The sequence below is a fragment of the Taudactylus pleione genome, unplaced genomic scaffold, assembly GCF_031769625.1.
Source record: "Taudactylus pleione unplaced genomic scaffold, aTauple2 ptg000256l, whole genome shotgun sequence".
In the NCBI taxonomy this organism is placed as follows: domain Eukaryota; kingdom Metazoa; phylum Chordata; class Amphibia; order Anura; family Myobatrachidae; genus Taudactylus; species Taudactylus pleione.
Window position 1 is genome coordinate 10479200 of NW_028284658.1, and position 24469 is coordinate 10503668.

Sequence of the window (24469 nt, forward strand, 5' to 3'; positions counted from 1 at the left end):
CACCACCCATCCAGGATTGGACAGCCTCCGCTCTCTGCAAAGATCTAGCAATTTTCACACTGTCCCGAGGAATCCCGAACAAGTGGTAACCCAAGGGTATGCAATCGGGAAGCCGACTGCCTAAATACGGGCGGACAGCCGCGGGGGGGGGGGGAGAGGGTTAGGTTTAGGGCTCCCGGGGGGACGTAGGGTTAGGCACCCCCCCGGGAGGGTTAGGGTTAGGCTAGGGGGAGGGAGGGTTAGGGTTAGGCACCCCCGGGGGGGCCTTAGGGTTAGGCACCCCCCCAGGGGACTTAGGTTTAGGCAGCGGGGAAGGGGGTGGTTAGGGTTAGGCACTTAGAGGGGGGATTAGGGTTAGGCACTTGGGGGGAAGTTAGGGTTAGGCACCCCTAAGGAGGGTTAGGGTTAGGGGGGTTAGGTTAGGTTAGTAGATACTCACCTATCCACGATCGGGATTTCCAGCACTGTCGGGCTTCCGCTGCTTCGAACTCTGCTCATGTCTGGCTGCCGCTGAGGGGGACGGTATTTCATACCCATTCCAACCCAAGTTATGCCCTTTCAGTCACAACTGAAGATGTAATCGAAATGTGTCTGACACTGCTTGTGCAGTGTGAATACATGCAGGATGCAATCAGCAAACAGGCATACATTCAACTTTGCATCCGACAGAAAATGCTGATTTTAAAGTCAAGCTAATAATGAAAAAAGTATTAGGGAAGCTAGAGACCAGGGTTTAGAATGAAGGGTGTTATAAACAGGGGAACCGTCTTTCAGCCATGAGAATTGGCCTCTAGTAGCATGTGCTCAAAGCCATGAAAGTTCCTGCATATGATTATTCATGAATTAGACACTCTCTCATTGCAGTTGAAACACAGTTTTGATTGATAGTTGCTTTGCACATGACAGTTATTGTGTAAAGATATATATAAATTCTTTGTCTTCTGTTCTCCTGATCGTGTCTCCAGTGCTGACCTTGCTATGGCCTCTCTGATGTATGAGCAGCCGCTTGCTCCAGCCACCATCCTGCAAATCATGGTTTGAAGCTGACAACCGGTTCTACAGCAGTAATCTCAACGTAGCTGTGTGCGCCAGTCTCAGGAGAACCCACCGTATATTATGCCAGGCGCTGCCAGGCCAGGGAGGGCACTCATTTCATATAGTGGATAATCCTACATTGCCTCACAGAGACAGCTTTAAAGCATCTTTAGGAGTCATTCTAAAGATTTACTACTCTGTTCACAAGACCAAGTCATAGTGTCAATGTCATTTTATAATATTTGCTTGGGAGATGCTGGAAAGATAGCGAAGGCATAATCTGCAGGGCTTTCCCAGCTATCTGAGGAATGTGCAGAGAAAGTTTACCAAGAACTGCACACAATAAAAGAAAACAAAAAAAGGCCTATGAGTAATATTAATATATATGTAAAGATTTCAGAATCTTGTCTGAGCTGAAGATTTATGGGAAAACAAGGCTCATTTACGACCAGGCAAAATTGTAAACCAGCAGCTCAAACACTTGTTTGTGGTGTCATGCTTTAGCGAAAATACTTTAGAATGTAGGCTCTCACGAGCAGGGCCCTCTTCCCTCACGTGTTTCTCCTTCCCTTACTTATACTATAATACCCCTTTTACGCCGGAGCTAAAAACCCGGGTTATTGCAGGGTTAACCCGGGCAGCTCCTTGGTGTAAAAAGGGTGAGGGTTGGATCACCGGGTCGTGTGACCCGGCAATCCAACCCAGGTAAATAGCAGGGTTTGACACGGGCGTAGCCTGTGAAACCCTGCTGTGTGTACGGCGCACTCCGGATCTTGATGACCTGCAGTGTGCCGCAAGCCGGCCGATTGGTCCGGCTTCAGTGGCGCTTGGAGATGACATCTCCAAGCGTCCACTTTCACGCCGGAAAAGCCGGGTCTATGCAGACCCGACTTTTGTGTGAGCGGCACAGACTCGGGAATATCCCGAGTCGGCGCCGGCTAAATTCCGGGTCTGATCCAGATAGGAACCCGGGGCCTGATTCAGAGCTGCTCGTAAGCGGCCGCTCGTTCGCTCCGAGCGATGTTCGCGCAACTGCGCATGCGTATGGGTCGTAATGCGCATGCGCCAACCAGTCATTGCGGTCGGAAATCGAGCGCTCGCAAAATAGCGAGTGCCTGCTAATTTGAGTGACAGGATGAGGCGTTTGTGGGTGGTAACAGGGGAAGGTGCTTGAAAACGGGGAGTCGAGATCCGAACGCAGGCGTGCCAAACGGTCAAAACGGGCATTTTAAGGGTGTGCATAATTAACAAAGCAACGTCATCGACCACGTCACTTGGTTGTTTCTTAGCCTGAACTGTTCGCATGATTGCGGTAGGAAAATCCAACCACAAGCACTGCGAGCAGTTCAGACGCCTTTCGATGTACTCGATTAATAAAAGAAATAGCGGAGATGACGTAGGATGCGAACGGCCAGGGGGCGTCTTTACAAAATAGCGAGCGCATGTTTTGTTCGCTCGCTCAGACATAGAGGCGTCAACAGACCGCAAAGAGCGAGCGCTCAATTTAAATATCCGGCCCCTTTTTCTGAACGAGCGAGTGCAAATAGCGTCCGGCTCTGTATCAGGCCCCCTGTTCCAACTCCGGGTCAGACCCGGAATTTTGGTGGAAAAGGGGTATAATTTACTCCTAACTTCCCACAACAGCACCTAACACTTGGTTGATGACTTGCTGCTGCTTATTTAAGTGTTATGATCAGTAATGAAGCAGTGTTTATAAGACATGTCCTTGTCCTGCATTGTTAATAACTGTTTCCTTGTGTACTTATTTGTTTATGTACTTTGTAAGGTGCTGCAGAACCCTTGTGGCGCCATCTAAAGGATAATAATAATAATTGGTTCAGATCTATTCAATAGTGGTAATGACTCTAGTTATGAGTTAAAATATTTTAGAGAAAATATAGAACGGATATATAATGAAATTAGAGTCAAATTAAAAATGAGATATCAAAAGGAGTATAATGTTGAAAATCAAAATAAATATAAATGAGAAATAGGAAAAAAAGAGGTGGTATAAAGAATTATGTGGCCCAGTGCGCATGCGCACGACGGAGCCGGCTCCATCGTGCGCATGCGTGAGACCCGGATAGCAATGGGCAATCCGTTGCTATCCGGGTCTCGTACCAAAGGGGGCGTGCTGTCGATGTTGAGTGACAGCACGCCCCGTTTGGTGGGCGGTCCGGGGGCATGGCTGCCCAGACGGAGGCGTTCCCATGGGAACGCCCACCATCTGGGGCCAGCCCCACTGACATCATAAGTGATGTCAGTGGGAGAGATTTCGGCTCTGTTAGAGCCGAAAGCTCTCTGGGGCTTGCTGCAACGAGACCCTACCACAAGGGTCTCGTCGCAAGCCCGATGGTCGCAATGGTCTTGACCTTCGCGACCATCATCATGCCCCCTCGCTATAGCTGTGGGTGGTCACCCACAGCTATGCGAGCGGCCAGGAGGCCGTTCGAAAAAACCAGAAGGCTGGCCTTGATTCAGTGCGAGCGCTCTGTCAGAGCGTTCGGCTCTGAATCAGGCCCTAATTTCCCATACTATACACTCTCGGTTTTTATTGTATAAAACATGTGAGGAGCAGTGTATAAAAGCCTTGTTTTGTTTTTATATAAAGATATAATAAAACACATACAAGATTCAGTCCACCTCCCTGTGTTCTCTAGCTGCTCTGCTTGTGTGATTTGGTTTGCTGTGATTACCACTTTGAGTATTATTAATTATTGAGCAATGCTGAGTAACTTGACATACTTAAACTGGGTACACATGTTTGTGATCATTCTTTTGATGCGATGGTTTGATCAACTTCACTCCAATCTGAAGTTCCACCCACAGTGCCGATACACGCATACACACCTATACAATCATACTGCCGACCATCGATTCTCGACTGCCAAAATATTGAAACAAAATGATTCTATCACCCACAGAAGCGGCGCTGCTGCTGGTGTAGAATCGCAAGAATGGTCAAAGGTGCGTACACGCTGCACTTTTGATCCGCCCGGTCGAATTAGATGAATATTAAACAGCACATAAGATTCAATTCGACCAGATTTTCTTCCATATATTGTATGAACGAGTCAAAATTGAAAGAACTGGAAGAACGGCTTGATGATTGTACAGGAGTGTACCCAGCTTTAGACACAGTAGCAATATACACAATCGTCACTGTTTTACACACATGCTCAAAGGTCTACACCCACATGAAGCTTGGCTATAGCCTATTTATTCATCCCAGGGTGCAATAATTTTTTTTTAGATGGTGGCAGAACACAATACACAATTTTCTAAATATCACCATAGCCTACTATCACCTACAAAAAGATTCCTTATTCACGTTTCATGAACTGTCTAGGTACCTGATTTCTGTCTAGGTACCTGATTTTTATTCTACGTTACCTGAAAACCTGTAATTTGACTTATAGAGAAAAACCTAATAACTTAAAGATGTTCTGTACACATGTGGAATATACTTAAGAAGTCTACACACCTGCACTTACAGGATAAAGCGGGTGAATCCTTTAGAGCTATCTATCCTCCTTAATTTAATAAAACTAATGGTGTGTACACAAGGTACGACTTTCATGAACGATAACGATACCGTTCATATCGTTATCGATCACTTTTTTGCAGTCACCAACTTGACAACGACCAACGATGCGCGTTCCCGCATTGACGATAAAGATATCTTTCATCGTCCATGCATGCAGGCCAACTTGGATGATATCGTCAGCTGTGCCTGGTCAGATATGTGGCAGGATGGCTCACTGAAAGATATCTTTCAAGCCGTTGGTGGTACACATCATACAGTGTGTATGCACCATGTGATCTGATCTTGATCTAATGGCTCATACACATTAGACGATGTGCTGTATGAACGATATTGGTGAAAGATTTCCCTTGAACTTTCTGTAGTGCAGCACATACGATATTGGGTGTACACACTGATAGATATCTTTAAAGATATATTTCAGTGAAGTCATCCTGCCACATCTCTGAACAGGCAATTCTTGACGATATCATCAGATTGGGCTGCATGTACGGACGACAAAAGACATTATTGGTCGTTCACTGCATACACACACACTGAACGATATATCGTTATCGTCCGTATCATTCATAAGAATCGTCTAGTGTATATGCGGCTTAAGAATAGAATATATTGAGAATCACAAAAAAAAACTAACATGTTCATGTACTGTGTAAATAAACAGATACAATATTGGTTGGAAAAAGTATATGACTCTATAGAAGGAGCAGATTTCTTTTGAGGGTAATATGAGTTGTATGTTCCACTCAATGGGATGACAGGTTAATTAAGAAAAAAAATAATCACATTTAAATCTGGCCACACACAACAAACGTTCATCCAACTACCTGACTAATATCCTCCATACACCTAACCAACTATTTCATCAGAATAGTTTACTTCTCTCCAACTGAACGTTTATGATGACACAGTAGATGAACACTGCCCACCTACATCTGTTGTTAAACAAAAGTGCTTCACACATCATCAGACTCTTCCTGCGCAGCTTTGTCACACATGTCCCCATGCCAACCAGCTTAACACACAGCAGCATGTTACACATACGTGTATGAAGTTGAAGTTTATAAAGATTTCCCTTTTAGGCATGGCTAGAATAGGTTCATTGGTTTGCGTTTTATAGGTAATCGTACTGTAATAGGATTTGTGGGTTCACATACCAGTGTTCTTATAGCAAGGTTTTATTAACCAACAATACATTATTTATACATCAAATGACTTAGTACCAGAAGTAAAGTGCAGGAAATATGAATTAAGATTTCAAAAGACTTGTAAAGTCAGAACATCAGAGTATTCAAGAACAAAAAATTAGCTGGTTGGTGGGGAGGAGGTGGACATTACTACAGTGTATCATACTGAAATCTAGGGTAGTGTCTGAAGCTGCATACACACTGGACGATTTTCCTGAACGATAACGATATCATTCAATGATAAATTGTTCATGTCATTCATGTTTATGCAGTGAACGATCGCCCAACGATAACGATATCTAATGATGCATACACACGGTACAACTTGAACAACCATAGATAAATTTCCCTCCAACTTTCTGTAGTGCAGGGCAAACGATTTTGGTTGTACACACTGATTGATAGATATCTATGATAGATATTTCAGTGAATCTTTTTACAGGCAAATCTTTACAAAATAGTCCAAGTTGGTATGCATGCATGAGAGACCATAGATATCGTTATTGTTCAAGCGGGAACATGCATCGATGGTCATTGGTCGATCGTTCACTGCATAAAAATGAATGATATGAACAATTTATCGTTGAACGATATCGTTGTCATTCAGGAAAATCGTATGTATGCAGCTTAAGGATCTAAATAATGAAGTCAGTGATGACAAGTTCTCTATTAGGAAAACACTGGCAAGACTAGTGCTTGTAGGACAATATCAAGGAATAGACTACTACTCTCCACAATGTCTCTCTTCTTAGTGCCAAACACAACCTGCATGATTTGGAGAGTTTTTAGTGGACAAATTAAATTACAGTGAAGACTGAAAAAACAAATGAATGCATTATACCAAAGCAACACCCTAGGCAGGAACCAGGGAAATGGGTGTATTATGCTTGGGACAGAGGGCCTGATTCAGACCCGATCGCGAGCGCAGGACGCTCGCAAGCGGGTCGATGGTGCCCTACTACGCATGCGCACGACGGAGGGAGACCCGGCTAGCGACTGGGTAGCCGTCGCTCCGGGTCTCACAGCAAAGGGGGCGTGCTGTCGATGTTGATTGACAGCACGCCCCCTTTGGTGGGCGTGCCGGGGGCGTGGCTGCCAGACGGAGGCGTTCCCATGGGAACGCCTACCGTCTGAAGCCGGCCCCACTGACATCAGTAGTGATGTCAGTGGGAGTGATTTTGGCTCTGATAGAGCCAAAATCACTCCAGGGCTTGCGGCAGCGAGACCATACCGCAGGGTCTCCGTCGCAAGCCCGATGGTCGCGATGGTCTTGACCATCGCGACCATCATCATGGACGCTCGCTATAGCTGTGGGTGGTCACCCACAGCTATGCGAGCGTCCAAGAGGCCGCTCCATTTTCATGTAGGAGGGCCCTGATTCAGAGCAAGCGCTCTGGTCAGAGCGTCCGGCTCTGAATCAGGCCCAGATGTCTTAGGGCCTAGATGGCTCTGACAGGACAACATACTGCTTTACACCAGCAAATACTCCTCTGTAATTTGTAGACATATATATATATATATGTATATATATATATATATGTGTGTGTTCGCTCTAGCTCTGGCGGCAGGCAGGGGCCGGAGCTGGAGAGGGCACTTCCGTGCGCGCGCCCAAATGGGTGCCTGTCCATTGAAAAGGGGGTGTCCCCTTTTCATCACTCTTGGGGGCGTGCCCGGCACTTGCAGACACTCCGGGCAGCCCCCAAGCGCTGCAGTCAGGGAGACAGTCTTCACCCGCTGCGACCCACGGGTGAAGACTGCACCTGCAGGCTCTGAGGGCAGGACGCCGTGCCCCGCTAAAACTGCCTAGCGGGAACGCTATATATATAACAATGTAAAAGTCGCACTGCACTTAATATAGCCAATGTAGTTGGTGCAAGGTCCTCATATTAAATATAAATAACATCCATCCAGGAGATCCATTCAGGGGCTCATGTATAGATTTGACCAGCACTCCGTTAATTATAAATATATATTTATAATTAATAAAGTGCTGGTCAAATCTATACAAGAGCCCCTGAATGGATCTCCTGGATGGATGTTTATATATATATATATATATATATATATATATACTGTATATATATATATATATATATATATATATACATACATACATACACATATATCTCTTCTTTAAAGAGGTTAAAAAGTTATGCGTCTGATAGTATAATAATAATAAATAAAGTGGCGACTGGTGCTCAAATCAGATGTGCGTACCAAAAGCAGGAGGCAACAGGTCCCGCAGGAGGGGGAGGAGGAGCAGCCATGAGACAACCTTGTCATATACATGAAATAAATACTACACTATACTACCCCTCTCCCTTATGGGCTTGAATGAGCTCTTTTAAGGTGATCCAGCTGATGACGTCCTGAGGGCCTGATTCAGAGCTGAACGCTCTGACCAGAGCGCTCGCTCTGAATCAGGGCCCTCCTACATTTTTTTGGAGCGTCCTCATGGACGCTCGCATAGCTGTGGGTTACCACCCACAGCTATAGTGAGCGTCCATGATGATGGTCGCGATGGTCTTGACCATCGCGACCATCGGGCTTGCGACGGAGACCCTGCGGTAGGGTCTCGCTGCCGCAAGCCCTGGAGTGATTTTGGCTCTATCAGAGCCAAAATCACTCCCACTGACATCACTAGTGATGTCAGTGGGGCCGGCTTGAGACGGTAGGCGTTCCCATGGGAACGCCTCCGTCTGGCAGGCACGCCCCCGGCACGCCCACCAAAGGGGGCGTGCTGTCAATCAACATCGACAGCACGCCCCCTTTGGTGCGAGACCCGGAGCGATGGAGAGCCCGTCGCTCGCCGGGTCTCGCGCATGCGCACGACGGAGCTCCCTCCGTCGTGCGCATGCGCAGTGGGGGAACATCGACCCGCTTGCGAGCGTACTGCCGCTCACGAGCGGGTCTGAATGACCCCCTGAGTCCATCCCATTTAATGTGAACTCTGCAATTTGGAATTCAGATAAGCTTTAAAGTTTTTTCTTTTGGTATGCACATCTAATGTGAGCACTGGTTGCCACTTTATTTAATATTATTACACTATCAGGAGCCTATCAGGAGCATGTCTTTTTAACCACTTTTCAGAACTGTCTTATCCGTCTGCCAAATGGGATCTCAAGAAGACTGCTGCCGCCTTTCATTTCAAGGATCAGTGACTGTTTTATTTGTGTGTCCACTTAATTGCACTATATGTACACACTTAGAATTGATATAGTGTCTAACAAATAATTTATATTTTGAGGGAATTTATTGATCGTGCGCTGGCCTTACACACACCTTCACAACACTCATGTTGTCCTGAGGAAGGGGTGAAAGACCCGAAACGTTGACTGATATTAATAAACCCCTCTGGTGAGGGTATTTACAAGTCTTTGAGTGCCACATACTATTATGGAGGATTTTGATTAGGGGTGCTGACCCCATCAGGAGGGCACCAGAGCCAATTAGGCAATATACCTTGTTGTTATCGGAGTGCCGGAGGAGTGCATGGTATGTATATATTATATATATATATATATATATAATATATATATATATTAGCGACCCGTCCCGGCTTCGCACAGGAGCAATCTAATATCGCCACAGCCCCCAGCATCTCATAACAGCCTAAGCCATCTCACCACAGCCCCCTGCATCTGACAACAGCCCCCTGCATCTGACAACAGCCTCCTGCTTCTCACTATTTCTCCCTGCATTTCACCACAGCATCCTATATTTCTCCACAACCCCCTGCTTCTCACTCCTGCCCCCTGTATCACAACAACTCCCACTGCTGTTGCCCTGCAGCTGGCTGGGGCCTTGTCACTGGGATGTGCTGGGAATGAGAGATTTGTATTGCAGCTACCGTAAGCATTATCAGCAGCATCTTCCCAGGCATGGGAAACCTGTGCATATTTCCACAACCTCCATGCAGGAACACTTCACGTTAGAGGAGTGGTGGCCAGAGTCCACCTGCAGGTTCAGCGTATGGATGGACATTGGAATCTGATGGTTACTAGCCATCATTGTTTTTGTTCCGAGGGTGGTATTTTTTACCATTTGATGGCGGAGGTCCGATGTTTGCAGCCATTGAATGGAAATAATTTGATGGTGTTCCGATGGTTGTTTGTTTTTATTAAATTCCTGATAGCTAAGACTCCCCTGGCTACTGTGTCTGCATCAGGGCATCTTCGTGGATTTGTTGGAGACTGTCTCTCACTCTCTGTCTGCCTCAGACGTGACCCTGCTCAGTCTCTGACTCCTTTGCCCCTCTAGGCTGCTGCTAAGCAACTGTGCACATTGCTATATCTGATTGGCTCAGTTTCAGATGCTCTCTTGCTGTTCCAGCACCCTGACCAGCTGCTATACAGCAGCTTGGTGCAAGATTTTTTCTGTTACTTGATTCACTAAAATCGTGATTGCTCGGCTCCCCTTTTTCACAGATTAATGTTTCATACACCTAAACCTTCCTCGACCAATGCTGTATAGAATAGTGAAAACCCCATCAAACAACAAAATCCGTTGAGTGGTTCAAGAGATTAGCCCACTAAACAGTCAAATACCTACAGTAATTCGGGACTTTATTATGTATAAACCAGACATTGAGTTATCAGGTTTTTAGTCTCCTAGGCTCCAAGGTAACAGATTTGCTATGCATATATCCAGCAGGGTGCATTCATACATTGGGGAAGCTGATATTTGGAGAAATGGCTCAACATGCTTTGCTCTATTATTTGAGACACTATGAATATAGCTGTTTATGATGGAGGGGAGGAAATTCTTCAAATGTATTCTTATATTCAAAATATTGTTTGGATTCTACTTGTCAGGAATGAAGGTCATGCTGCAAGACAATAATCCAAATTGCACAAGACAATCTACCACTGAATGGATGAAATGAACTCCAAGCACTGACCTTAATCTTACTGAAATGTTTGTAAGCAGTTCATATAGCACAGCCAAAATATATCAGTGAGCTAAAATATTTCTATACAGAGCTCACAAAATACCACCAAACTTATACGAGAGATCGATTAGTAGATACAACACATTTTTTGGATGAAGTCAATGCTGTAGAAGTTGCTCCAGTTACATTATCTAAAGGTTCATATACAGGGGCAGAAGTATGGGAGACAATGGAGGCGCCGGGCGCCCGCACTGAAGGGACACCTCCTCCATCACCCACAATATATTCACCCCATTTAGGGCTGTAAATATTGGGGATAGGGGGCACTAAATGATAACTTGCCTCCGGGCGTCTGGGATGAACTTACGCCGCAGTTCATATACTTTTTACAGCAAATACAGGGAATGTAAGATACATTTATGTGTTGTTTGTTATGACCTAGATAAAGATCAGACCAAGTTATTGTTCAAATTAATGCATGACAATAGATGAGTGGCTTGCATACAGACATTATCTCATCACTGTAGATAAAACATCTTTTGCAATGTAAAAATCTTTTTTTTTTTTCTGTTCCATCTGATAAAATCAGCATAAATAAGACAGAACTAACTGATGTCTAGGGGAAAAAAATTACGTTTCAGTTTTGGTTATGTTAATAAAAGACTTGAATGACTGTGGGCCTGATTCAGCAAGGATTGTAGTTGCTAATACCTGCGCAATCGGCCGATTGTTGCGTTCTGCATATGCATTGCAGTGCACGTGCGCGAACCAGACACTGCGATCGGAACCTTGATTGCAGCGACTACACAGACCCATCACAGAGTGATTGACAGGAAGTGCCGTTTGGGGGAGGTGACGGGGGGGGAGGGGGTGGTCGGCCCAACGCAGGTGTGCCAATGCGTTCACACGGCGTTGCAGGGGCGTGCATAAGTTATCCACTGCAATGCCATACGCAGTGTGAGGTCTCATAGTGTGCGTGGTTGTTAGCAATTCCTGAGCAAGGTCAGGGCTAATGCAAGAGTGCATGAGTCTGCGATGGTACTCTATTGTACCGATGGTTTCGCTATTCTGCTAAACATTATGGATGTGTGTAAGGTAAAGTGGGCGTCCTTATGTAGTGCTGAGTTTGCATTGCAATCGCAGTGGATTAGCATGCTATCGCAGTTGAACTGCGTGCGTACGCAATATTGCAATCCTTAGTGAATCAGGCCCAGTGTGCACATTAAATCAAGACATAATCACTACTCAAATTTCATTTAACAAATAACATAGCTAGAAAGGCTGAGAAAGGTCCATCTTCAAAGACTTTAGAGCCATCGACAATTCTTGTAGTTGTGAAAGCCTTTGAGCAAGAAGTAAACCCATGTTTACATCCACTTATGTCATATTTATAAAGGGACCTTGGCTGTTCACATGTGTGTCAATTTTAAAGCAGGCCCTGGGTTCATCTAGAAAGGAATGGTGCTGATCTGCCTAGCCATCATTGTAATCTTTACAAAAGAAACACGTAGTGATTACAACTAAACAGTGTGCTGATAAACTCAACTACTGGACCACATGCATGTTTAGACCTGGTTTTCTGCACTGTTGTTTATGTGCAGTATTTTTAGGAGTCCTGTTATACTAAATATATAAAAAGCATGTTTTGTAAAATTGCAGTTGTTGAAATGGCTTTACTTTAAATACCTTCTATTGCATAGATCAGGATATGCCCAATCTAAGTGTTTAATTTGGCATGTGATTTAATATAATAGTATATATTTTATTCATTTAATTATGTATTAATTTATTTTTAGCATAGTTCAAGTTAACTGAATTTGAATTTTGATTGCAATGCAAATTCAGATCTAAGGATTTTAGCCCAAATTAAATCATGTAATCATGTCACTACCACTAGATCTAGACATACCTACAGTATTTTCAGATTGTGTGTTATTATAATGGGACAAATCAAGTGATTTACTAGTAAAGGATTCTTATGGGATCAACTGCAAAACTAAAGGCAAATGCGGACATCTTGCATTATTAATTTAAATTAATTCCAGGACACACATGTAAATTATAGTCCCCTCAGGCCAAACAATACACTTCCTTTTGTGTCACATGTACAGTAAAAATTGATTGAAACCTCTTCCCACTTATCCTGGTAATTTGGGGGCATCAGCAGTTGGTGTGAGTATAGTGTGAATAAAGGGAACAGTCCTTTATAAAAAATAAGGACCCAGGGGAGACCTAAACAGTTACATATAAGGTGATTTGTCTCCCTTGATGATTATCTCACATCATAATTACACATCTGAAAATCATAAGTGTATACACAGCTTTTATGTGTTAATAGATTAATCTGACTTTTTCTTTCTTTTTGGCTTGGTGAATTAGTTAACGTAAGACAAATAAAATTACTGGGTCATGTGTTATATACTAAGAACTTTAATTCAATATTTTCAGATTATGGTTTTCAATCAACAAGAATATCTTGCTTTAAAATAAATAAAATGTAAGTGCAGCTCCTTTGGAGCTGTTATTTACTTACCCAATGTCTGCCCCGCCAGTACTCGTCCATTCTCCCCAAGAACAGCACCCCGTGCGTGTCTCTCATTCAGATACTGTACAAAAGCATATCCCTTGTGCACTGAGCAGCCAACAACACGACCATATTTAGAGAAGATGGACTCTACATCGCTCTTTTTCACCACTGCTGTATTTAGGTTACCAATGAAGACTCGGGAATTCAAAGACTTGGGATCATTTTTGTTGGTGATATTGCTGGTAGAGGCCTTCAGGGACATCTTCTCCCCTGATGCTGGAAACACAGAGAAGAAGGGCATAATGAGTGAGTTTATACAGACACTGTAGAAATGGATAAAGATGTTTACTACCTCAGATGGCTGATCTATTGGTTGCACATGCTTTCTTGTTACTGTATTTGTTTTGCTATGTATTTTTATATTAATGAGCATTGCTTATTTTATTTACCCTTGTGTATGATACAGCTGTGTCCTTTTGTACTGGATTTTATAAAGCAGCTTTGTGACATACCCCTGGCAACAAAACAATAGTTAAGAGCCATAGAAGAAATTTAGTTGCAAAAAGTCGCAATTGGCAAAAAGCGATCGCATGACGAAGTTATCGCTGCATTCGCTAGTTTTTATGCAATATTTTTGCGTACTTTCTCAGTGCGTGCTGCCGCTTTTCACCCTATCCAATTGCAGAAAATGCGAAAATGCATACGTGCGAAAACTGCGCATGGCGAACCAAACGAAAAGTACAGCACATTTTTTGGGGAAATCAGTTTGTACCCCGTAAAAAGCCTAACTGACACTGAAAATCAATATAGAAATGTATTAATAGCCATAATACAAGTATTTTGGCTTCTTAAAGCAGGGATGGGGAACCTCAGGCCTAGGGGCCGTATAAGGCCCACGGAATCATTTGGTCTGGCCCTCTGAGCTTTTTTCTGATAGCCTCATCTGGCTAGCAGGGTGCCTCAAATGGCACCCTGCAGCCAGAATCTATGTAGCAGTGCCGCCTGGAGCGTCCTTAGGATGCTTCAGATGGTGACACTGCTGCCCCTACAGCTCCCAGGAGCTTGCTGAAATCACTGGCAGTTGTGGCCCCGCCCCCATGTGACAACACATGGAGGGGGCTTGGCCTGCACCGGGCCCACAAATAAAGTTATATATATCAAAATGGCCCTTGCCAGAAAAAAGGTTCCCCACCCCTGTCTTATAGTGAGTCAAAGGGCTGTTATATGCATATTTGCATAAGTGTGGAAAAATTATATAAAGCAATTTCTTTTGGAAAAAAATATTGTTGTAGTTAAATTGGGGGTACATTAAAATGGGTGCTAGTATATTTTTGTGTCTATAGTGCAGTTTTAAATTTTTTTAAAATACAACAGCAGCAGCCACCTGCAATCCTAAAAACACCTGTGCCATCCGTACAGTCCCGACCCAGTACTTTAAACCCATTTTCCAACACTTTTTTACATTTTCACCCCAAAAATGAGTCATAACAAGTCATTATTAGGGGGAATTAAGCTCATTTTTTGGGGGGGCTAATTAGTCATTAGGGGGGGGGGGTGTCCAAAGGGTTCTGAACCAAGTCCCCACATTTTTAGGCAAAAATAGAGATTTTGCACATTTTATCACCTACTGAGATGGTGAAAACTGTTTGCCGGGTTCTGCCTATGGAGGTTTTGCACATGCGAACACTCCGTCAATTGCACAAAAACTTCACATTGGCAAACGCTTTTCGCCGATCGTGCCCTTAGACTGAAATAGCGATAATTTGCGAGAAGACTATTCAACTAAAAAGTTATCTGAAAGTGAAAACCTACTTTTTTAAGATATAAGAAAGATATACCACAGAAATAAAGGGTAAAAAGCTTAATTTTTGTAATTTAAGTACATGATTCATGTCCTGTAGCTTTCAGAATACTGGTGCTTAAATGTGTCCTCCTTCACCAACAATGGTTGGATCAGATCAGGTGTTAATTATTATCCCAATTATCTGATATATTCTATATTACAGAAATGCAAAACTTGAGAGTGCCATATATTCATCTGTGCTACTTTGATGAGAGATGCAGCAAAACATGTACATGCTGTTGGACTAACTAGAAAGATTGCAAAACAAAAGTGAATGATAGATGCTGTACCCTGGCCCCTGTCATACAATACAAATGCCACTCTCACAATGCTGCAGTCAATGCTTTTATAGCAAAATTGATATGATTGTTATGGTGTAATAGTAGCACAACATTCCTCCTTCACTTTCACATAACTTCCCCAATTTAGGGCCGTATTCAATTAGACACGATAAGTCAGTTTCTGCAGAAAAGTATCGCGAGTGACGTCATTTCGCCATGCAAAAAGTTTCCTCCGTATTCAATTCCAAAGGCTTTTCTCCGGTGCAGAAACTCAATGCAATGGGACCTGTGAAAAAGTTTTGCTTATGAATAGGTGTCGAAAAAAAGTGCAGAATTGGGGTTTTGGGGTGCAAAGCTGTGGGAACCCCCTGCACCCTTGGGACAGTCCCGCAAAGGTATACTGCGTTAAAAAAAAGTTTAAAAAAGTCTTTAGATCACCAGAAAAAAGTACTTTCGTTTTAGGGGCGATAAAGTCTAAAGTTGGGGGAAAAACTTAAAAATTTGCGAAATAGACTCCAGGAGGGTGCCCAAGTATGCCCCAGGTGTTTTTAAGTTTTGCAGGTGCTTGCGGAAGCTGGATTTTTAATGATGTTTAAAACTTCACTTTAGCTACTTAAAAATATGCTATCACCCATTTTCAGGTACCCCAAATTTGCTGGGACTACTTATTTTTCCCTAAAAAAACTGTTAAATGCTATTCTTCACCCCTTCTGAAAAGACGCTAATTAGCAGCTATTGAGAGTATTTACAGTAAGTACCCTAAATACCTTCAGCAGGGCTATTCGGGGGTATCAAGAGTGATCCCCAATGTCAGTGCATCTTTTGGGGAATGTCAGGCTGATTTCCCCAAATATGACAGTACTTTTCGCATGTTTCGCCAGCTCCCGTTTTTGCCAATTTGTAATTGAATACGGTGAAAGTGGACACGCGTGTGATACTTTTTCGCAATGGAAACCGACCATGTAGCCGAAAAATCCAGCATGCAAAAAGTACGGGGCTTTTTGCGTCTAATTGAATATGCCCCTTAGGAGGGACCAGGGCCGTAGCTAGGGTAGTGCGGCTGATGCCATCGCACAGGGCACCACAGGTCAGGGGGCGCTGTTTGGGCCTGTCAAATTTCTGTTTATTATCATTCTTGCTTGTAGCTTCCTCTTATTTCATCCCCAGCATCTCCTGGCCTCTCCTATCTCTTCCCTGGCCCTTCCCCATGAGGCTATGGCCCTTTTTTGGGGGTATTATGTCCCTTTGACAAATGAGGGGGGCGCCAATGCTCTTTCTGGCACAGGGCACCAAAAAGTCTAGTTACGGTTCTGGGTGGGACAGTCCCTATATGAGGGTCTATGCCAGATGAAACAGTTTTATTTCGGAGGTAGGTCCCGTCCACTACTGGTAGGCATAGCATAGTAGATGTTAACAGGAGCAGGTGTGCATGGCATTCAGAGGGTGCTTTTAGATGAGAGTGACTGGGCTTTGATGTGGACCAGCATGTTGGAAGTTCTGGTCATGTCACCTTGACCCAATTCCACCACCTTCAAAGTTGGGAGATAAGCTTTCATGTATGCTGACTGAACCTGTCACACTTTAGAGTATCATAGTTTCCTGGTCCGAAAATCTTTGCGCTATAAAATACCCCACAGAGGGTCTGATTTAGCATGGATTGCAATTGCAACTGCGTACGCAGATCGGCCGATGGTGCATACTGCGCATGCACCGTAGTGTGCGTGTGAAGGTTAGCATTGCGATCACGAACACAGATAGTTGCCATCGCAGAGTGAGTAATGAGACGTCAGCGTTTGGGGATGGTGACGAGGGAGTGGTCGGAGAAACGCAGGCGTGCCTGACCATTTGAACACCGTAACATGGGCATGCATAAATTAGCCACTGCGACAGCATACACAACTTGAATACTCACTGCGTGCGACGAGCATTGCAATTTCTATGACTGCAACAAAAAGGGAGAGTATATCCCTATAGATCACTTTTTTATATAAGTTATTCTTCCCTTATAATCCCTTAATCATTTAGTTCTTAATATTATTTAATAGAAAACAGCGAGAGAAGCAAAGTATTCCTATAACGGGGCACTCACAGATATTTTTTAAACCTTATGCATACTATAACATCTACTGACCCTTTGTTCATTAAAATATAACTTTTATTAGATCCATTAAGATTAGGTCAGCGAAATATGTTTAAAAATTAAGAAAACAAAATTGGTGTAATTAAAATCGTGTTCTCCACACTAATAGATTAATAATCTTTGTGATAAATACGTCACATTATATGTCCACTTATTAAATTGAGTGCATAAGTGTAATTTATTAATGTAATCCACTGTGTTTTTATTTGTTAAATATTGCTTGTACCTTTATTGACTATTGTTCCACACACATATATTATTATACAGAAATGACACAGCAGTACAAATAGGTGCTCAATGTAAATGATATACAAAGGAAACTGGATTTAATATCTCCTACACCTTTGGTTCTTTTTAAACTCTCTTATACATTGTTGCACTTTCTGCTTGTATTGTATCACAATTGTTAATAGTAATTCTGTAAATAAACACCTCTTGTCTATTATTTAATGTGTGTGGGAGAACATAGAGATTGCCTTATTGAATGGCTACTCCAGCCCTCAATTCACGTTAGCAATCTATCAGGATTTGAATTTCTCCACTTAAAAAGGTATATATAGAAGGCACTTGCTCTTATTTAGATGTCAACCTTTTTCTAGGTCTCTACGTTATAGTGTCTTCCCACTTATCTCCTAACGATCTTATATACACAGGGAACATTTATATACTTATATATGTGACCACATATTAATAATCAAGCACATGAATGGATTCTGACGCCAAACAGCGCTCAGTGTATTTTCATTCTGCTAGTAAATCACTTTGTCACTAATCTACAAACTACTGTATTAGAGGGTCACATTCACAAATGTCGTGTGAGTTGGATACTCATTTATATTGCTTACACTCTCTTCTTCATTCTGTAGCAATATGCTGCGAGTGTAACAACTACCAGTGCCTTAGCATTACTATGCAGCCCCACCGTCCTTGCTACCAGCTGCTTATCCGAGCAATATAAACTGGCAGCTTGGAATTTGCCTTATTAAACGGCTACTTCTTCCTATTCAGTGGGCTATCATGTAATGCCACAATCATTGATAAAATGATTATAAAGAGCATAAAGCTAGAGTGAACAATGGAATACCATCCTGCAGTGCTTTATAAAGACAGAGACAGAAATGTATCAATCAGACAGTGCTCACCTAAAGGACAGGTAAACTTACAAATGGTCATAAAATAGCCATCATTAACATTTGAAAACATAATTTTAGATGAAGTGATACATTTGTACACACAGAAAACTTCAGCTCAAGTCAAGGGCAGCCTAGACCTCTATTCAACTACACCAAATGATGACGTCACAAACAGATGACAACACTTCTTTATGACGCGTGGCGAGACTGACACACGACGCAGCTGCCGCCCCAGTGGCCAGGCGGAGCGGAACAGGCGGCGTGGCAGCGGCAGTCACTGCGGAGGGAGGAGCTGCCTCCCGTCCTGAGCGCGTTGTTTCCAGTCAGTTAAACGGAGAATGTAAGAAGGTTTGGACTGGTCTTGGACAGAGCGGCGGCAGCAGCATAGGTCACTAATGACCGCCGGACGTGAGGTAGCATTATTTTTTCCAGCATCCTATACAGAAATATAACAGACTGGCCTGTCTTATTATGTAGGTGTAGTGGAGCAGGGGTCCCAGGCTGGTGCTGCATGTAGTTATCGCTGTCCCATTTGTACCAAACATTGTATATTTCCTTATGTAATTATGTAATGGGTAAAAGTCTATTATGATATGTGGGGCAAGACGGGCACATCAGCCCAAGAGGGGTGGGGGGTTGTGGGGCGGGTACTGATCACTCGGGCTTGTTAGAGGTACCGGCAGGGGACTGCGTCAGCTGCTTAGAGGAAAACTTGATCTCAGCAGCGCTACTGTGTGCGAAGCCGTGAATGCATAGTATGGTGAACTGTTGTGTGAGGGGGATATTCAAATTGTTTGTCCCCCTTTGCTCAACCCCTCCCCCAGGAGCCTGTCTGGCCGAGCGTTGGGAGCCCATCACACCGGGAGACGGGTATGTGACATATGAGTGAGAGCAGCAGCAGATCCAATGGGGACCCCGGAGAGAGAGGACTCGCTTGGAGTGCCACTCTCACAAGTATACAAGATGGTGGGGTGTGGCACAGAGCTGTGTAACACAGCTGTGTGCCACACACCACCATCTTTGTAGCTTGCGAATCCCTCTTGTAGTGTATTTGAATTTTTTGGGGAAGAGATGTGGCCACTGGCCACGCTTCATAGATTTGGCCATGCCCCCTCCAGTGTTCGGGCCCATCTCTGCTCTCGATGGCCCTGAGTGGCCTGCAAATCAGCCGAATAGAGCATACATGAGTCAGCCTGGCATGGCTTCATGAATTCCACTGTGGGATGGCTGATAACGGCCAGGACCTGCCGTTATGTTTGAGTGTTTTAACCAAACTGGTAATGCCTCATGGGTTACTAAGTACTGATCATACCCGTAACACCTACCCTCTGTCATCAGTAGGACACCAGCTGTAAAGATAAGGCTTATTTGCGGCTAAACTGATTAGCTATGGGGCTATGCGCCAGTGATATTGGCACAGAGTGGTAAGGGTTGGCTTACCGCTTCACTGGGCCAATCTTTGCAGTTGAATGCTTGCAAAAGTTGGCTTGCACATTCACAGTGTAATCCAAAATCCAGAGCCCAGATTTGGGCTTTTAGTTCCACTTAGATTAAAAAAATTGTTCATACTTCCATAAAAACATTTACATATTTTAAAAAAAAAATTCTTATTAAAAATGGTAAAACGTATTTTGAAAAATGCAAAAACCAGTGTACTTTAAAAAAGGGGTGTCTTATTAGTCAGATCTTGCTGCCAATTACAACATTCACAACTAGCCAACGTGGACATTTATTAAAGGGTGAGAATCTCCAAAAATTCACCTTTTTTATTATTTCTCTATTCATCAAAGGATTACTTAAGCTGGCCATTCACTGGACCAACTTTCATCCAACCATTCAACTAGTTGGCTGGTTGGAATGAAAATCTGGTAAGGTATGGGAGCAAATGATAATCAGCAATTTGCTCCCAAACACTGGAAAACAGACGAAAATGTCGTTCAGACAAGTTGGTTAAATGTTTGATTTAAACAATTTGTTTAAACAACAGTTTTTGTCTGTTTTCAAGGGTTTGGGAGCAAATGGTTGATTGTCATTTGCGCCCATATCTTACCAGATTTTCATTCCAACCAATTAACTGGTTGGATGTAAGTTGGTCTAGTGTATGGCCAGCTTTAGGATGGTGGAAAAACCTTTCGGCAAAGGATTCCCCACAGGGTAAATGAGAAGCCTATTTAACACATATTACTGATGTCATAATAGATTAAAATACATTTGAATACATATTTTTATTTTTTTATTTTTAAACTTTAGTTTTTTTCCTCGGAATCAGCTCATGCATGCACACATCTGCATAGACTTGCCCTTCTGAAGTGATCATTGAACAACGGTTACCCCTTTGGCTGCCCTGGATATATTTTTCTCCCAAATTGCAGTTATAGCCAATTATATAAAATACTTTTATTTGTCTGTATTTTAACTGGTGGTCTGATTTAAAATGTAGGTGTTTTTACTTGCTGACCCAAAGAGAAATTAGGCATTCCGAGCAAGAGCTGCTTAGAAAATTCAGGAGGTATATTATTGTGGTTGTGATGATTAATGTCATGCAATTAATTGCACTGTATTTTCAAAGTGATTCATCTGAATATTTTAAATAGCAAAAAATACACTTGCTATTAGGCTTGATGTAATATTCCGTCTTGTGTAGAAATGGTAGTATTAAAAACTTGTTTTAATAAAATGCGCACAAAACCCTAGTCTATGCATGGCCAATGGAGAAAGGCCAACCAGCTTCAGAGGTGAGTTCCCAATCATCCAATCAGAGCCATCTAGTTAGAGCAGGTGACCATCACCGTTATCAGCATGTGTATTTGCACCAGTCCGCAGGCATACGCAAAAGATAAGACAGTCTGGCGAATCCTTTTTCACTTTGTGGATCTGCACCTGCTCGCAATAAGATGAATATACCCATAATGTATTCTGCTTCTTATGTCCAAATCAGAATCAACAAGTATGGAAGTATGTGATTCTATATTATTCAGTCTTCTAAAACATTTTACTAATTGTTGTGTAACAACCTGAAGAGTGTGACATGTTTATTTAAATTTACAGTTTAAAGGTATAAATAATGTAAGAATCCATGCATACAGAAAACAGTATTCTAGAAGTGACAGCTCATGGTGCGTACACACTAGGCGATTAGGAAAGACAGTACGATTACGACATCGTAATCGTACCGTCGTTCCTGTTCCCCTGTAGTGCCTACACTGAACGATCAGTCGTTCAGTATAGGCACCCTCCTTCATTCCTGAACATGCATGTTCAGGCGATGGACAATGTCGGGAACGACCAGCGGGAGCGCGCATTGCTGGTCGTTTCCGACAATATAGTGCACGATTTGTGCACGATTACTGAGCGATTGTAATCGTGCAATGCTCAGTAAGATCACCAAGTGTATACGCACCATTAGAGGTCTACATTTGTTACAGTGATATTTGAATATTATCAGTGTTTTGAGAAGATGCATTAATGTGCAAAGATTGTGTAGAATTCTAAACACATTTTATATTATGTTTCAAGAATATCAATATGAAAGGGGTGCATTTTCTCTTATACAGGAAAATAGACACAAAAAGATTCACAATGTTAGGACATACAATAAGGACATGTCTTACAGAATTTGACAAAGCTGTCCCAACCTAGACTAGTTATTCATAGACCTCTGTATGTGTCACCTAAACACCATGTAGGAAGCCTTTTCTTGGGCTAAAACTATATTTGTGACGCCTCAGTTATGTTACTTGTTCCTAGCCCGCAAAATGACTTTCTCCAGTGTATTCAAAGACTGGTGAGCTCAAGAGGCTCCCACCGCAATATAAAATATATGACTAAAGAGTGATTATAATCCAACAAGAAGGGACCATGTGACTGATGTTTCCAATCTTCACATGGCACCCGGGATGAAAATCAAATGGGAAGAGGCCAAAATGAAATAAATGGTGAATATGGGGAGTTTTGGGTGAAGTCTATTTATGTAAAATATCTGAATTTAATGATCTTTTAGGTAAATTAGAGACATGTTAGGTGAATAGAGCATCTTGGGTAAATAAAACAGTCAGCATTTGGGAAAACCATGTTGTCACCACACTCCTGAATGTGAGTAATGTCTTGAGTATGTACAAAACTATTATGTTTCTTTTCTTTTGGCCACATGGGATGTGACTGCAGCCAGCTGGGCTTTGACTGATACCATCGCATCCCATGCTGGTCACCCAGACAATGATGTATTGATTTGTGATTGCCAACATTACTGACAAAATTGTGCCTCAGAATGCTGTGCCACCTCTAAAAGCGCAAGGGGGAGAACTTAATTTTCCATATGAGCACAAATGCTAATCTCTACAAGTGCCGAAATCAGCTTCTGACACACGCTCTGCTGTACTTTGTAGGTGGGAGAGATGTAATGCCCTATGGAGGTGGGGGCAATAGCTTGAGGTTTAATGCACTGGGAGATAATGCCCCATTAATATCCTTTGGCCCTGTTGGATGGGAGTTGTTTAAAATAGTCAAAAACTGACACGGGTCACTGGAGGAATCTGTGTCTGTGTGTGGGGGTGGTGGGTAATACAAAAAACAGAAACTATCACACAGGATTTGGGGGTGGGCTGGGGGCTATACAATTGGGGAGGGTGGGGGATAATGCTAATGAAGATTTCACCCCCTTTGGCTTTTTACCTTTTTTGTTACATTACAACCTGTAATGTATTTATTTTTTTTATTTGAATTTTATGTGATGGATCTGCACAAAAAAGTCTAATTTGGTGAAGTGAAATGAGAAAAATATATATAAAATTCTGAAAATTGGCATGTGCATTTGTAATCACCCCCTTTGCTATGAAGCCCCTCAAAAGTTCTGGTGCAACCAATTACCTTCAGAAGTCACATAATTAGTGAAATGAAGTCCACCTGTGTGAAATCTAAGTGTCACATGATCTGTCAGTATAAGCACACCTTTTCTGAAAGGCCCCAGAGGCTGCAACACCACTAAGCAAGAGGCATCACATCATGAAGACCAAGGAGCTCTCCAAACAAGTCAGGGACAAAGTTGCTGAGAAGTACAATTCTGGGTTGGGTTATAAAAAAAATATCCAAATCTTTGATGATCCCCCGGAGCACCATCAAATCCATCATCATCAAATGGAAAGAACATGTTACCATAACAAACCTGCCAAGAGAGGGCCGCCCACCAAAACTCAGAGACCGGGCAAGGAGGGCATTAATCAGAGAGGCAGCACAGAGACCAAAGGTACCCCTGAAGGAGCTGCAGATTTCCACAGCAGAGACTGGTGTATCACAATAAGCCGTACACTCCATAGAGCTGGGCTTGATGGAAGAGTGGCCAGAAAAAAGCCATTACTTAGTGATAAAAATAAGAAGACTCGATTTGAGTTTGCCAAAAGGCATGTGGGCGACTCCCCAAATGTATGGAGGAAGGTGCTCTGGTCAGATGAGACTAAAATTTTACTTTTCGGCCACCAAAGAAAATATTATGTCTGGCGCAAACCCAACACATCCCACACGAAAAAGGGAAAAAAGGTGATAGTGAAGTGTAAAGTATAGATGTGTAAAGATAAATCACTGGGGTAGATGTACGAAGCCCAGAAACGGTATCAGCGCACGTTATGTGCGCTGATACCGCTTCTCCCCGATGTATGATCGGGGGTCTCGGCGGTAAATGACAGGGGCGCTATACGCCCCTGTCATTATCGGCGCTGCTATCTACAAGATAGCAGCGCTGATAGCCTGGGCTATGTACGAACGGTCAGATCGTCTGACCGTTCTTCCGGCTGTAGCTGTCGTTATCGACAGCTACAGCCTGGCACTAGCCTATCCCCACAGCAGGGACAGCATTGTCCCTGCTGCGGCAGCTGCCGGCTCCAGGCTGCACGCGG

General features: G+C 43.1%; 1 protein-coding gene across 6 annotated transcripts in view; it reads right to left on the minus strand.

Moving 5' to 3' along the window:
- The window catches only part of RALY (RALY heterogeneous nuclear ribonucleoprotein), a 211950-nt gene that overhangs the window by 37647 nt on the left and 149834 nt on the right, over window positions 1-24469 (minus strand). For all 6 annotated transcript variants that reach the window (XM_088480651.1, XM_088480645.1, XM_088480646.1 and 3 more), the window contains one exon: window positions 13191-13460. In XM_088480651.1, coding sequence (XP_088336777.1) covers window positions 13191-13446 — 256 coding nt within the window. In that variant the 5' untranslated portion in view covers window positions 13447-13460. The remainder of the gene's footprint in view (window positions 1-13190; window positions 13461-24469) is intronic.